At 43.5% G+C, this 15579-nt stretch overlaps 1 protein-coding gene across 4 annotated transcripts in view; it reads left to right on the top strand.

Annotated features, from left to right (window-relative positions):
- The first annotated feature begins 540 nt into the window (after window positions 1-540).
- Window positions 541-15579, top strand: part of LOC121574667 (cell division cycle and apoptosis regulator protein 1) — a 29734-nt gene continuing 14695 nt past the window's right edge. The window contains exons 1-17 of one of the 4 annotated variants that reach the window (XM_041887209.1): window positions 541-592; window positions 2350-2513; window positions 5065-5243; window positions 5840-5974; window positions 6979-7008; window positions 7158-7187; window positions 7339-7368; window positions 7521-7553; window positions 7739-7765; window positions 8106-8314; window positions 8585-8711; window positions 10866-10988; window positions 12133-12325; window positions 12491-12782; window positions 14476-14701; window positions 14873-14986; window positions 15222-15388. In XM_041887209.1, the coding sequence (XP_041743143.1) occupies window positions 2402-2513; window positions 5065-5243; window positions 5840-5974; window positions 6979-7008; window positions 7158-7187; window positions 7339-7368; window positions 7521-7553; window positions 7739-7765; window positions 8106-8314; window positions 8585-8711; window positions 10866-10988; window positions 12133-12325; window positions 12491-12782; window positions 14476-14701; window positions 14873-14986; window positions 15222-15388 (2027 nt within the window). In that variant the 5' untranslated portion in view covers window positions 541-592; window positions 2350-2401. Of the gene's footprint in view, window positions 602-2349; window positions 2514-5064; window positions 5244-5839; window positions 5975-6978; window positions 7009-7157; window positions 7188-7338; window positions 7369-7520; window positions 7554-7738; window positions 7766-8105; window positions 8315-8584; window positions 8712-10865; window positions 10989-12132; window positions 12326-12490; window positions 12783-14475; window positions 14702-14872; window positions 14987-15221; window positions 15389-15579 lie in introns of all 4 variants that reach the window. The other 3 variants (XM_041887215.1, XM_041887220.1, XM_041887226.1) reach the window with 3 other exon arrangements.

Raw genomic sequence — 15579 nt, 5'->3', positions numbered from 1 at the left:
AAATATACACTGGATTTGCTTACCAAGACAACATTGAACGTTCCTAGTTACCGTCTGGCCTTAAATCGGCTTGAAAATCTATGGCAAGACTTGAAAATGGCTGTCTAACAATGATCAACCACCAACTTGACAGAGCATGAAGAATTTTAAAAATAATAATGTGCAAATATTGTACAATCCAGATGTGCAAAGCTCTTAGAAACTTACCCAGAAAGACTGTAATCGCTGGCAAAGGTGACTATGATGTATTGACTCAGGGGTGTGAATACTTATGTAAATGAGATATTTCATTTTCAATAAATTTGCTAACATTTCTAAAAATGTTTTCACTTTGTCATTATGGGGTATTTGTGTAGATGGTATAAAAAAAATATTGAATCAATTTTAAATTTAGGCTGTAACACAGCAAAATGAGGAATAAGTCAAGGGATATGAATCCTTTCTGAAGGCTCTGTACACAGATTGCCTGACCCACCATGTTATTTTGTGGTCAAAAAGAAAAGTATGTAGCACGCGTGCGCGCCCCTTGATCTACGCATGCGCGGTGACAGTTTTGGATCCATCTCCGCCGGTGAATGAACAGACGACAGAGGTAAAAGGCGTGAGGACAATATTTTTCTCTATCTGTTAATGGAATAAACATTTTACATTTTGGATGCTTTCCGTACTGCAGAATGCAATTATTGTCGCAAAATTGGAATGTCCATCAGCCTTGCTGTCCATCAGTCCTTTATAGGGCTGCGTCGTGTGTTGCCTTGCGTAGGCCTCGTTATAGCTAACGTTAACTACACCACTAGCTAGCGACATTAGTCATCGTTGCTTTGATAACAAAACCCACGAGTCATCATTATAGCTATCTAGTTAGCAAGCTATTTATCTCCGTTAGCAAGCTAACCCAGCCACATGTTGTTAGTTAGCCTATGGCTATTTATAGTTAAAGGCTAACCAGGTAGATTATATCTGCATGTGTATTAGCTAGCTGTTAAACTCTCGGTTGTTATGGGCCCTGTACAAAATAGAAAGTGACATATCATTTGACAGCTACAGCCCCTGTCTTTTGGAACGTTTTACGCAAATCTTACTGCTGGCAATGTCATAAGAATCCGCCCCCCCATAAAGGCCATAAGTCATGCGCTATGGGCATATTCATAGTGTGCAATGTAGGTCAAGTCACCAATAGTGCAAACATTTAGTAGGAAAAGGGTACACACTGATTGTCATTGTAAAGCAATGCATTTCCTTCTCCATCCACAGTACCTTGTATGCATCCTCCACATGCACTGTTGATTTATCTCACTCGTTTACAATGGGAAAATAAGTTGCCTCACCTCGATATCTTGAAAGGCCTGATTGGTAGGGTCATTAAAAAAATCCATTGAGCCAGTTTGGCACAGTGACTCACTACCAAACCAGACGCAACTGGTTTCAAGTGGCCAGGAGACATCATGTGATCTACTGCTGTCTAGTGGATGAACTGGGAATCAGTTGTATCTGTTGGATCCCAGGCTCTGTAGTAATCACATTGTTTCCCACAGTTCTTACTTTTCTAACAGTACTAAGCTTGTGTTTGTCAGACTTATAGTTCTGAAACCAAAATGTACTTTATGAGAGTAGTATACAATATTATGCGTAGTTTAGAAAATGCCACCAGAGGGCGTCAGAGTTGAAGAGGCTAGCTATAAATAGTATGCCAAATTCATTACATTTTACCTTTTAGTCATTTAGCAGACACTCTTATCCAGAGCAACTTAGTTAGTGAGTGCATACATTTTCATACTGGCCCCCCCTGGGAAACGAACCCACAACCCTGGCGTTGCAAGCGCCATGCTCTACCAACTGAGCTACAGGGGACGTATAAATTCATGAATTCTAAGGCTTTCTAATTATTAACAAAAAGTCCCCCGTACAGAAGACGCCTTCGTCCAATGACTTTTATGTGTAATGTAATGAAACTGAGAGTCATCATCAAGGGATAGCTAGCTGGCCAACAAAGCAACATTTTCCAGCAGCTAACGTTTTGCTAACCTGCCCATTCATTCTGCTGTTATCTGTTGTTGCTAGTCTCACTATCCCGCCTAGTAGAGGCAGCTGTCAGGAGGCCTAATGTTGTTGTTGTTTTAGCCAAGGAGGTAACTTAACGATATTTTAGCCAAGCTAATGTTAGCTGATATGATTTAGCTAGCTAGGTATCGTATTAGCTGTAAGTAAATCTGTAACAATCTTCTCCTCCTGTATTGTTTGTTTTTGTTGCTAGCTGCCAGTGTTTTAGTGTTCAATGCAAAGCAAAGGTAAATGTCAAATGAAGAAACCTTATATTTACAGGCCCATTTCCGGTTGTTGTTTTGACAGGATATAAACCTAAATCGGTTCCGTCAATAATCTTAAGCTCGAGCCGTGACTCATGGCCCAATTCGGGGGACAGAAGAACCCTCCGTGGGCGGCTCAGTTCACTGCCACAGGGGTGTCCCAGCCCAGCCACTCAGGACAGTCCCTGGACCTCAACAGCCTACACTGTGAGTATGATACTTCAATGGATGACTGCCTTTCCTTCTATACTCTGTGCTCATCTGTGGGATAAAAATAATGTGTGGTAGAGGCAGGGTTTCCACTAAGAAAATGTGACGCCGGACATGTGACCGGCAGCATTTTAATTTATCGGACATTTGTGAAATTCACCGGACCTGTATGCATTGGGTGCGTAACCTGATTAGGGTGTCCACCCATGGTGCTCAGAATGACATAAATCACATTTAGATTATGGTAATTCATATTAACCCCCTAGATAACCCCCTAGAGTCGATGTCCGCGCCCCTTCGAAAATATATTATCATAATAAAACATTTCCCATCAAAGTCCATCAGTTTAAGCTAGAAATATCTGTTTTTTTTGCATGGGCTGCGTCTCAATCCACAGGATCTGCCGATGTTGCCCTTCCGCATCTGCGGTGAAAGGTGGCAGAGCTAGAGCGGTATTTGTCAGATCATGAGATATCACAAAAACGTCTGTAACGTCCGAACGGTTTGGCCTACAAACTAAAGATGACTCTCACGAACACGATGGTGTTCTCCATTTTGCTCTAAGACCCCCACAAGCGTCACAGGACTCGTCTGAGGTCGGTACAGCCGATCTGCCAACTTCTTTCTGTAGTGTCTGAACAGTTTGGGCTACACACTAATATGCCCCCTCTAAGGAAAGGTGAGTCTCTCACGAACATGTCGGTTGTTTTGCTCTAGGACGCCCACAAGCCTCACAAGACTAGTCCCAGTACCAGTTTAAAAAATGAATGGAAGTACAGTATATATGGAGATAGGTTAGTGCCTAGAATAGGGGATTAAATAATGTCAATTTCTTTTACAATATTCCTGATCTTATAACTTCCTTTTTATATATATTTTTGACTATCTGTTTATCCGTGTATGAAGCTGTTATTCAATGCGTTTCTATGGGCTAATAGCAGTAAGGCCAAATTCTATGTTTCATCAAATATTTTTTATTTGTTTATACCTTAAGGGATCCAAAAATTCTAAGTCAAATAGCTAAATGATTCTTGGTATGACCATCTTAACAATTACATATGTTAGCTTAGTAAACCGAACCCACCCCCCAGTTTAGACTCTTAAAGACTTAAAGATTAACAGAACATGCAAGTCGGGGATGCAACGATGTGCGGTACTTCTTACGAAATTCTGATGTGCACTTTGAAGATGTTAGAATAACTGTCCACATTTGCTTTTCCTCAGCCAACAAGACATGTTAACGAGCAGCAAAATCACTGGCCTATTTACATTTGAGTCATTTAGCAGACGCTCTTATCCAGAGCCACTTACAGTTAGTGAGTGCATACATTTTCATACTGGCCCCCCGTGGGAAATGAACCCACAACACTGGCGTTGCAAGCGCCATGCTCTACCAACTGAGCTACAGGGGACCTATCGCCTATGTCAATCTACTATCCCCCATAGTAGAAAAGTTGACCCATTTTATTGGTCAGCTGGTCGAGAAAGAAATAGCCTATTTCAAACAGACTCTGGGACGGTTGTGGTACAATGGATCCCAAATTCATACAACCAGTAGGCCTAGACTACAAAAAAAAACCCAGTTAGAAAGCAATGAGTCTGATGCAACAGAACGTTTATCTTAAAATGTTTGTAAACTATTATTTCTTAACATTATAAGCGCAGCAATGCACACAAGGCAGTAGGCTATGCACTAATGTTCATTCCATAATGCAATTAGCAGGAAAACACCATTGTCAAAAGGACACCGCTCATGCAAGCGGTTTCATGTGACAGAGAAAATCATTTGGCCACTGGACAATGAAAGAAAGTTGTCTAGGCTACACATTTTTAAGCAAGGTAAGACATGCCTCATAATATGTATTAAAATGTTCAGGTTTCAAACAATTAAAATGTTTTCAAAATGCATACTGCCTCCAGCTTATTGCAAAGTGGTGTGTGATGCGCTGATGAAGCCTGACTTCCGTTGCCTATGTATGCTGTTTGAGATGCTGTAGCAGCAGCTCTCACGTTTGACCGATTTTATGCTCAAAGACTCTGTATCTGTATGCTGTAGGCCTGCGCGTGTGATAAATAAGATGCATAACGAATATACTGTACACACGTGCCAATTTAATTCCACTAAATTATGCAAATTAACCTATGGACCGATAAGCATGACCAATCAAATGTATTTACATTGACTGGTATTTCCATCAATTAATAGGCTAAAAAGCATTATTTCGCAAATTGGCAGGTGCCAATTTTATTTATCGCCTTTTTTTTTTTAAGGCCAAAAGCTGGATATTACCGGCTAACAGTAACCCTGGATTGAGGGTACAGTGTTAGAAGGAAACTGTGCATCTCAGTGACAAAGTTTGTGATGAAGGGGGTTCAGAGTGGTCCACTGGATATTCAACAAGGTTCAAAGTTCTATACTTTTTATTTCTCTCTCTCCCGTCTTTTATCTTAAATGTTTCTCGTTCTGCCGGTCTATCACTCCATTCCTCACTTGCCATACATCCTCTTTCTACATTCTTCTATTCCCAAACCCATCTCTCCCCTGCAGCTCTAGGTGTGCAGCAGCCATCTCTCCTGGGTGCGTCTCCCTCTATGTACTCCCAGCAATCGGCCCTGTCTGCAGCCTCCCTCAACTCCCAGTCGTCCGCCTCCAACTACCAGCTATCCCAACAGACTGCAGCCCTGCAGCAGCAAGCTGCAGCCGCCGCCGCTGCAGCACTGCAACAGGTGAGTTACACTAGGGTCAGCTGGGCAGTGTTCCGTTAGGCACAATGCAGCTAAATGTTCTTTAACAGAATATGATAATATTTGTTGTTATTGGATAAGCTCAGGTAGGAACTTTGGTTTCGTGCCAAATGAACACAACCCAAAAGTCCCCAAAATGGTAGGGCGATACCCCATTGGTTGATCATGGCTAATTTCACTTGAACTTTCTGGATTTTGTTTACTGAAAAAACATTCCCAATGATGAGCATTATTTGGGTCAGACAAACCACTGTGGTACCGAGATTGGTAAGCGTCCAAACCTCACTAGACTTGAAGGAGCTGTGTTGTTGGAAAACCTGTTCTGATTTGTGAGTGAGTGATGAACTGATGCAACTGATAACCCCCCTCCTCCATCAGACCAGTGTGAACAACATATTGTTTAGATTCTGAGTGAACGTCTGAGAAAAATACCCCTTTTTTCTTCTCATGGCTGTAGTTGAGTATGAAGTCACTAACTGTTTAGTAAATGGTCTTCCCTTCAAGTGATGTTACTCATATAAACCGCAACATCAAGTCATTTAAAATGTTTCTCTGTCCTGTCTCTCTAATTGCTATAGTCTCAAATCAACTCGGCCTTGCAGCAGTATCAGCAGCAACAACAACAGCAGCAACAGCAGCAGCAACAGCAGCAGCAGCAACAACAGCCTCCTCAGCAGCCTCCTCCTCAGCAGCTCTACAATGTACCCCATCAGGTGAGACACATGGCCATTACACCAAGTGAAATACCCTGTTCTAGCTTGAGTAGGATGAAGTTTCACTTAAAAGTTATGTGTTTTGAGTTTTGCCCCTGATGGCTATGATTGGAGAAGATGTTTAGTTTGTCATATAGTTCATATGAAGATCAATCTGGAATTCCTAATTTCTTCAACCTCTCCTAATGAGCACATATCTTGCCTTTTTAGTTATACAAAATATTCTGTTTCCCTTAAATGGAGTCAGTAATATGACATTCTGTGGTGGACTTTGGTTCAGTTAAGCTTTGAGAATGCCACAGGGTCTTATCTGGAGTAGTACTCTGTTGCTTGGGGGTTTGATACATGTTTTTGCTGCTTGGCTTGTAAACAAATTAGAGCTCGTCAGCAAAACTGTCAGACTGGGCCGAGTTCCAGAACTTTAACCCACATTAAGAACACTGAGTGTTCTAACCCAGAGCAGCCATTTCATATCACGTCAGTTAGATCTCTCACTCACATAGTCACAGGCTTTCATTTACAAATGGGTTTGACTTAGATAAAAGAAAATGGCCTCACTGTTTGTCAAATCAGATTTGTTATAGGCTAGATGCTGCAGCATAGTTTTCCCTTTTGTTCTCTTTAACCTATATAGTATTTGTCTTATACTTAGTTCCACAGGTTGTTGGTGGTACCTTAATTGGGGAGAACGGGCTTATGGTAATGACTGGAGCGGAATGGTATCAAATACATCAAACACATGGTTTCCAGGTGTTTGATGCCATTCCATTTGCGCCGTTCCAGCCATTATTATGACCTGTTCTCGCCTCAGTAGCCTCCTGTGCTGCATTCTCTAGTAAAAAAAAAACGTTTTTTTGAGGTGCAAATTATTGATGTACAACCTAGCTTGAAAAAGACCTCACTAATGCTGGTCACTTGATATGCATCAATCAACAAATGTATTGTTTAGTCAATGAAAGACTGATTGCAATTTCTGCATTTGTGTGTGTACCCCGTTTCTTCAGCAACATCAACAACATACAGACTCATACGGGGTAAATTATTGATGTGCAACTCACACAGACAACTCTGAATCGCCTTGATTTGAGAAAGGCCATACTCATATGTATCAATCAACAAATGTATTATTTACTAAATGAAATACTTATTGCAATTTCTGCGTGTGTGTATCCCATCTCTTCAGCAACATCAACAACATACAGACTCATACGGGGTAAATTATTGATGTGCAACTCACACAGACAACTCTGAATCACCTTGATTTGAGAAAGGCCATACTCATATCTATCAATCAACAAATGTGTAGTTGCCTCAATGAAAGACTTATTGCTATTTCTGCGTGTTTGTGTACCCTGTCTCTTTAGCAACATCAACAGCATACAGACTTATACGGGGTAAGCAGCAACAGTTCACAGCCGCAGCACAGTAAAATCACAAGGCACTTTATGCTTGGTGCTGGGGTATGGAATGTACTCTATTCTACAGACACACAGTAGTAACTGTTCTACTTCTCTCTTTCTACCTCTATCTATCGCTCTCTCCACAGCTCCCCCAGCCCCAGCAAGCGCTGCTTTCACAGGTAGGCTAATTAGGAACAAACTTGTCTCTCTTGTACATTTAATGCACTTTTCAACAAAAGTAATGCCACTTTAGTCAGCTTGTCTTGAGTAGAATTATTTAGTCACATTTTTAGAATTTTGAATGCATCATAATAGTCTAACGTAACCATGTCTCCTTTTCTGCTATCTGCACGGATGTTGAAAGAACTGGAGTGGTGAAAACAAATTCCCGGTAGGCATCCCCACCTTATAACCTTTCTGTTTTTAAACCAAGTTCATTTTTTCACCTTCTTCATAGCCAAATACAATAACAGGACGCATATGGCCACAATGAGAGTAAAAATCAACACCTTTGGTAAATGATGAGAACCGCTAAGGGACATTTGATTAAATTAAATTCCAAATAAGATGATAGACTCCATATAGACACTTCAAACAGTTCCATTGTTAGATACACATATTTAGAATTTAGTGGGACTTGATACAATTCATACATTTAGGACTTATACAGAAGGAAGGAGTAGCATGAAGTTGCCCCATGGACACTGACCTATAACTTTCCTCTTCCCTAGCCCCCCGTGGCTCTCCCCACCAGCCTCTCTCTGTCCAACCCCCAGCAGACAGCCCAGATCACCGTGTCCTACCCCACGCCTCGCTCCAGCCACCAGCAGCAGAGCCAGCAGCAAAGCCAGCCCCAGAAACAGCGAGTCTTCACCGGCGTTGTCAACAAGCTGCATGACACCTTCGGCTTCGTGGATGAGGACGTCTTCTTCCAGCTCAGGTGAGTGTCCAGTCTCTGCCTTTGGTCCAAGTCCTCTCAGATCGTGCATAGGGTATAGGAGTCCATTTCGGATTGGGCCACACAAGACATCGGACCAGTTGCCTTTTTTCCATGGGTTTTCTGTATTTTGTTGATCGCATCCCTAATTTGTGTACCTTATATTCTAAAGCAGTAATGTATTTTTTTATTGAATTTCAAGTGTGAAGTCTCCATATATTGCAGTTTCTAAAGCAATTTCAAGTGGGTAAATAATGGGTGATGTCTCCACAGTGCGGTGAAGGGGAAGACCCCCCAGGTGGGTGACAGGGTCCTAGTGGAGGCCGTGTACAACCCCAACATGCCCTTCAAATGGAACGCCCAGCGCATTCAGACCTTACCTCAGCTGGCCAACCAATCGGTGAGCCTCACCTAGCCCCCACGCACACCTGGGTCACATTCAATAGACAGGCCTGAAGTAAAACTGAATAACTTTTGTTTCCCTACTGAATATGATCCTGGTGACCCTGTCAACAGCTAAAACCAAAGCCTTACGCCTTGATCAGACCGACAGCGTCATTTCATTTTGGTACACCAGAAGTACATTCATTTCCAATTGAACTCTGCGTTTGCCTTGCAGCATTGTGTTGCAGAGGCATTTGCAGTGTGTTCTGTGTGGTGCATACGTTGGATTTATCCATCCATCAAATTGTATGTGTAGACTTGACAGAAAAACACTGAACAATTTCAAAGAGTTTACTGCGTTACAGTTCATATAAGGAAATCAGTCAATTTCATATGACTGGGAATACAGATATGCATCTGTTGGTCACAGATACCTTTTAAAAAAGGTAGGGGCGTGGATCAGAAAACAGTCATTATCTGGTGTGACCACCAATTGCCTCATCTCCTTCGCATAGAGTTGATCAGGCTGTTGATTGTGGCCTATGGAATGTTGTCCCACTGCTCTTCAATGGCAGTGAGAAGTTGCTGGTTATTGGCGGGATCTGGAACACGCTGTCGTACATGTCGATCCAGAGCATCCCAAACATGCTCAATGGGTGATACGTCTGGTGAGTATGCAGGCCATGGAAGAACTGGGACATTTTCCAGTTCCAGGAATTGTGTACAGATCCTTGCGACATGGGGCCGTGCATTATCATGCTGAAACATGAGGTGATGGTGGCGGATGAATGGCATGACAATGGGCCTCAGGATCTCATCACGGTGTCTCTTTGCATTCAAATTGAAAACGATAAAAAGCAATTGTGTTCGTTGTCCGTAGCTTATGCCTGCCCATACCATAACCTCACCTCCACCATGGGGCACTCTATTCACAACGTTGGCATCAGCAAACAGCTCGCCCACACGATGCCATACACGCCGTCTGCCATCTGCCCGGTACAGTTGAAACCGGGATTCATCTGTGAAGAGCACACTTCTCCAGCGTGTCAGTGGCCATCGAAGGTGAGCATTTGCCCACTGAAGTCGGTTACAACGCTGAACTGCAGTCAGGTCAAGACCCTGGCGAGGAAGGCGAGCACGCAGATGAGCTTCCCTGATACGGTTTCTGATAGTTTGTGCAGAAATTATTCGGTTGTGCAACCCACAGTTTTATCAGCTGTCCGGGTGGCTGGTCTCAGACAATCCCGCAGGTGAAAAAGCCGGATGTGGAGGTCCTGGGCTGGCGTGGTTACACGTGGTCTGCAGTTGTGAGGCTGGTTGGATGTACTGCCAAATTCTCTAAAACTACGTTGGAGGCGGCTTATGGTAGAGAAATAAACATTACATTCTCTGGCAACAGCTCTGGTGGACATTCCTGCAGTCAGCATGCCATTTGCACGTTCCCTCAACTTGATACATCTGTAGCATTGTGTTGTGTGACAAAACTGCACATTTTAGTGGCCTTGTATTGTCCCCAGCATAAGGTGCACCTGTGTAATGATCATGCTGTTTAATCAGCTTCTTGATATGCCACACCGTTCAGGTGGATGGATTATCTTGGCAAAGGAGAAATGCTCACTAACAGGAATTTAAATACATTTGTGCACAACATTTGAGAAATAAGCTTTTTGTGCGTATGGACATTTTCTGGGATCTTTTATTTCAGCTCATGAAACATGGGACCAATACTTTACATGTTGCGTTTATATTTATGTTCAGTATAGTAGCAAAAGGTGAATGTTGAACTTTTGTTGCACACGTATCCACTAAAAATCTTGGCTTACATAATGAAAAACGTTTGGCTGCAGAATGTATTACTCAGCATTGATGCAATGATGCAGTCGTTCTGATCGAGGCGTTAGTGACACCTTACACCTCAATTTGAATGCTTCCAGGGTTTGGTTCCAATATGATCATTGGCTCTCTCTTCCCGTCTGCCCTGGTTGACTCACTCTTAGATGTAAATGTAATGTAAGCCTACATGTTGCCTACTAGAAGTATAGATGGAGCCATTGCCATATTCACCCTCCGATCTCAGTGCAGAGGTGAAGTTTGAAAGTGATCAGATTGGATCCCAGCCCGTGCGTGTGGTTGTGTGTCTGTTATTAACCAGTCTGATTTCCACCCCTAGCTTCAGCAGCAGCCCCAGTCCTTACCTCCAGTTCCCCCACAGCTGAGCAGCTTCTATGCTGACCAGGGGATGCAGCAGCGCTACTCAGACATGCACTCCGTCGGCATGGACAACAGACAAAATGTAACCCCCCCCCCAACACCTCTATTGGCCTCTTATTCTAGCTCTTTTTTTTTTCCAACAAAAAAATCATACATATTCCTGCATCTTTCTGAGGCATTTTACGCACTCTGTGCTTCTCCCTCCTCTTCTCTCTTCTAGTCTCTCTCGTCTCTCTCTTTTCCTTCTTCATGCTAATTTGTGTTTCGGACCAAGAAAAAGCACAAAGGACAAAGCACATAAAATGCATTGAATACTTTTAGAAATTAATTTTATCTCGGGGCCTATGGTCTCTCAGCCTATGGTTTCTGAAACACGAAAGAATGCCATCTGTCTCTTTACACTTATTTTTTGGGCTTCTCTAACGGTGAAATCCATGATAATCTCTCAACAGGGGAAATTTGCCGTTTTTAAAGGTGTAATCCATAAGATTTCTTGTCATTGTTCATTTAGGCTAACCATGCGAGTCCAATTGAGATGGTAATTCTTTTTATGTTTTTTGCTTAAATTTTTACAGACATAGTGAAGCAATTAAATCAACAAATACTAGGATTTCTAGGCTATCTTAAAGAATGCACTTTTGACACACTTTTCTTCACTTCTCTAACCCTTTCTTCTTCAATGTTATGGTAAATACATGATTTTCATACATGATAAGCACCTTTTCACCTCACAAACAGGTTAGGAACTACTATCGAAACTGAAAAGTTCTCCATACTTCTCACAGAAAGTCATACACCGATTATTCCAGGGTTTTGCAGAGTTTTATAACTTGACCTTTTTGTAGTTTTTTCGCGGAACCTGTCCTGTCTTTGCAGATAATGCAGACTTAATATATGCTACTTCGGCAGTAGTTTTCTCATTTATTCACTGTACCTGATTGACACAACTGCACCTGCCAAAAAACAGTTTGGGTGAAAGAAAGGACGCCTTCCAAACCTCACTCCTCTAGTTCTGTTTTGCTTTAGCACATGGTTACCTGTTGGCAGTGGCACAAATCTCATTTGGTGTATGTCGTCTATGCATAATGATATCCATGAAGCACATTTCTTTAACTAAAGCGCCTATATGTGACAAGAAATAAAAATAAAACACTTACTCTGATAAGATACCTCATGGGACAGCCCTGGGGTAATGCTAACCTCTCTTCTCCCTCACCCCACCCCAGAGCCAGCCTCCAGGCCCTAATATGATGAAGCCGGGTCCCAACATGCTCCAGTCTCTGCCTCCCCCCACCACGTTCAGTGTACAGGCCCAGGGTCCCCCTCCTCCCCTGCTCCAGGCCCAGCTCTCTGCTGCCTCCCTGGCCCCGCTCCTCCATAACCCCCCTCCGCCCCTGCTGTCACAGCCACCACCCAAAGGTAGGGGGCACTATGATGTCGATTTGTGTTTTTCTGATGCTTTTAGATTTAGTTGCTACTTTTGCAGAAAATAAAGAAATGATTTGTAATATATCTGTCTGTGTTTGTATGTATTTGTCTGTCTGTGTCTGTTTCTCGCTTTGTGCGTTTCCCTTTTCCCTCCAGATGTGTTCTCAGGAGGTCTGCTTCAGCCCCCAGTGAGGATGATGCCTCAGCCCGTCAGGCGTCTGGACCCCTCCCCCCGCTTCCCCAACCGTAACGACCGCCCTGAACTCATTCTCAGGACCAAGGATGAACGCAGTCGTGAAAGAGACCGTGAGCGCAGGCGGTCCAGAGAGCGCTCTCCCATACGTAAACGCTCAAGGGACCGTTCTCCGAGACGTGACCGCTCCCCCCGCCGCCCTCGCAAGGTGGTGCCTCGCTATACTGTCCAGTTCTCCAAGTTCAGCCTGGACGGGTGGGTCAACTAATCATTATGATGATTGATCAGTTTCAGCTTTTGATTGATAATATATCTGGGAGTAATCGCGAAAACCCAACCTTAGGCAAAACAGTGACTAGGGTCTGGTTTAAATGATGGACTCTTTTGGCATACATTTTTTACATTTTTAGTCATTTAGCAGACGCTCTTATCCAGAGGGACTTACAGTTAATGAGTGCATACATTATTTATTTTTTCGTACTGGCCCCCCGTGGAAAGCGAACCCACAACCCTGGCGTTGCAAACGCCATGCTCTACCAACTGAGCTACATCCCTGCCGGCCATTCCCTCCCCTACCCTGGACGACGCTGGGCCAATTGCGCGCCGTCCCATGGGTCTCCCGGTCGCGGCCGGCTACGACAGAGCCTGGATGGAGAGGAACTACGTCACTACCTACGTCACTACTTTATCCACAAAAAGTAAAATACAAAATAGTAGCCATCAAATGGAGATGAGAGGTTATTTTTATTGAGTGCATTTCGCAAGTGGCTAGATTACATCAACTACCTTAACTAAAATCACTGCAAAGGTTTTACCGGCACACTTAGATTTTGAATCATGATGTGCTGGCTTGTCTTGCTTGTGATTGTTTGGGAGAGTCCCCGAAATTAGTTTTTTCCCCTTATGTAGGCAGTGACGTAGTTTCTCTATGCCAAAAGAGTCCATTGAAACCAGAGGGGTATACTACGAAGGAAGCTAGATCTACTCAGGGTTTTCTGAAGCTATCCAGCTTCAGTTAGCTTCGCATTCCAGCACAAGCTTCATCCGTACAAAAGTTTTACTGTGCATTAAGTTTCAAATGCATTCTGTCATTATTAAATGTGTAATGTGATCGGTATTTTAACATTACTCTTTTTTAACACATAAAAAATGAACACTTCCTCAAATGAAGGGGAGGATGATGCAATCTTTGCGAGAAGGAGGAAATCTGATTTAATTCGTCCTCAACTCACAGCTCAGACACTTCATTCAGGAGAAATGGAGTTAGCCCTGAGTTAGCCTGCCTAGGTGCAGGTTAGTTTTGAAGGATTCGTTGCCATAGAAATTTATCTGGCTAAAAGGTGAGCCACTTTCGTGGTAGCGGTTATCCCGAGTTGAACTCGAGAGTTGACCAAAGTTACCTCGGTTACTCCTCAAACCTGATTCGTAGTATAGGGCTCTGACCCTAGTCACTGTGTTGCCTAAGGCCGGGTTTTAGGCACTACACAGGGGTGCTATTGACTTTAGAACTGTGTGAGTAGTGGAGGACTAGGTGAACTGTATATATTCCTGTGTTTCGGCACCAACTCGGAGCCTCTCTGGGCCTTTCTTACAATGTGCATATAGTCTTCGGTCTGCTCGCTGCTCCTCGTGTGTCCCTGTTGTTTCTGATTGTTATAAAGATATATTCCTGTGTTTCGGCACCAACTCGGAGCGTCTCGGGGCCTTTCTTACAGTGTGCATATAGTCTTCGGTCTGCTCGCTGCTCCTCGTGTGTCCCTGTTGTTTCTGATTGTTATAAAGAAGTGAATGTGAGGAGGTAAATTGAGGTTGTATTAAAGATGTTTTGTAATTGATTGTAAAAAAGCTATGTGGCTGCATTGAAGCAGGTTCGAGGTGCTTTGCATCCATGCTAGAACCATTTGTAGTGACTACATTTGGTAGAACTGTACTATTTTCTCCCATCCAGTTCTAACTGTGACATGATGGAGCTGAGAAGACGCTACCAGAGCCTGTACATCCCCAGTGACTTCTTTGATGCTGTGTTCACCTGGGTGGATGGCTTCCCCCTGCAACGGCCCTTCCAGTTCGGCAACTACTGTAACTTCCACATCATGCACAAGGAGGTGGACTCTCTGGTTAAGAACACTGCGGTGCTGGACCCTCCTGATGCCAACCACACATACAGCGCTAAGGTAGGGTATACACACAGACAGGTTGCATGCACGTGTACATACACACACACACACACACAAACCTGTACAGCGCTATGTTGTGATACATACACACACACCTACTAATACCACATACAGCGCTAAGTCCACTCACACCTTCACCTGTCCTGTCTGTTGTAATGTGTTGAACAGGTGATGTTGCTGGCCAACCCCAGTCTAGAAGAGCTCTACCATAAGTCCTGTGCTCTGGCTGAGGACCCTCAAGAACTCAGAGACTCCTTCCAGCACCCCGCCCGCCTCATCAAGGTCAGTTAGGTGTCAACCACTCAGGTGTTTTTCCCTAGCCTGGCGTACAGTACAGTATGAAAAATGTATGCACTCACTAACTGTAAGTCGCTCTGGATAAGAGCGTCTGCTAAATGACTAAAATGTCAAATGTTATGGAGGAGGCTTAGGCTTGTTTTTAACCTCTTGTTTGTCTCTTTCCAATTTCTCACTCTGTCCTTCTGTCTCTCCTTCGGTCTCTCTCTCCATTGCTCAGTTCCTGGTGGGGATGCGGGGTAAGGACGAGGCCATGGCAATCGGGGGCCACTGGTCCCCCTCCCTGGATGGAGCGGAGCCTGAGAAGGACCCGGCTGTGCTCATAAAGACAGCCATACGCTGTTGTAAGGCCCTCACAGGCATAGACCTGAGTCTCTGCACTCAGTGGTAAGTCCTGCTCTTTTCCTCAACCTCCTTTCTCTCTTTTCTATCGCTGTCGTTTCTGTCGATAACTAGGCCTGTGGTAGTATTATTAAAAAAAATTGAAAAGGTGACAATCCATGATGCATGGTTTTGTTACCTCCCAACGATGAATATATTGCTTTTTTTGTTGGTTTTTGGACATTAATGACTATGAT

Source organism: Coregonus clupeaformis, unplaced genomic scaffold (genome assembly GCF_020615455.1).
Source record: "Coregonus clupeaformis isolate EN_2021a unplaced genomic scaffold, ASM2061545v1 scaf0176, whole genome shotgun sequence".
Classification (NCBI taxonomy): Eukaryota; Metazoa; Chordata; class Actinopteri; order Salmoniformes; family Salmonidae; genus Coregonus; species Coregonus clupeaformis.
The sequence above is the reverse complement of the archived record's forward strand: the minus strand, read 5'-3'. Positions and strand labels throughout refer to the sequence as shown.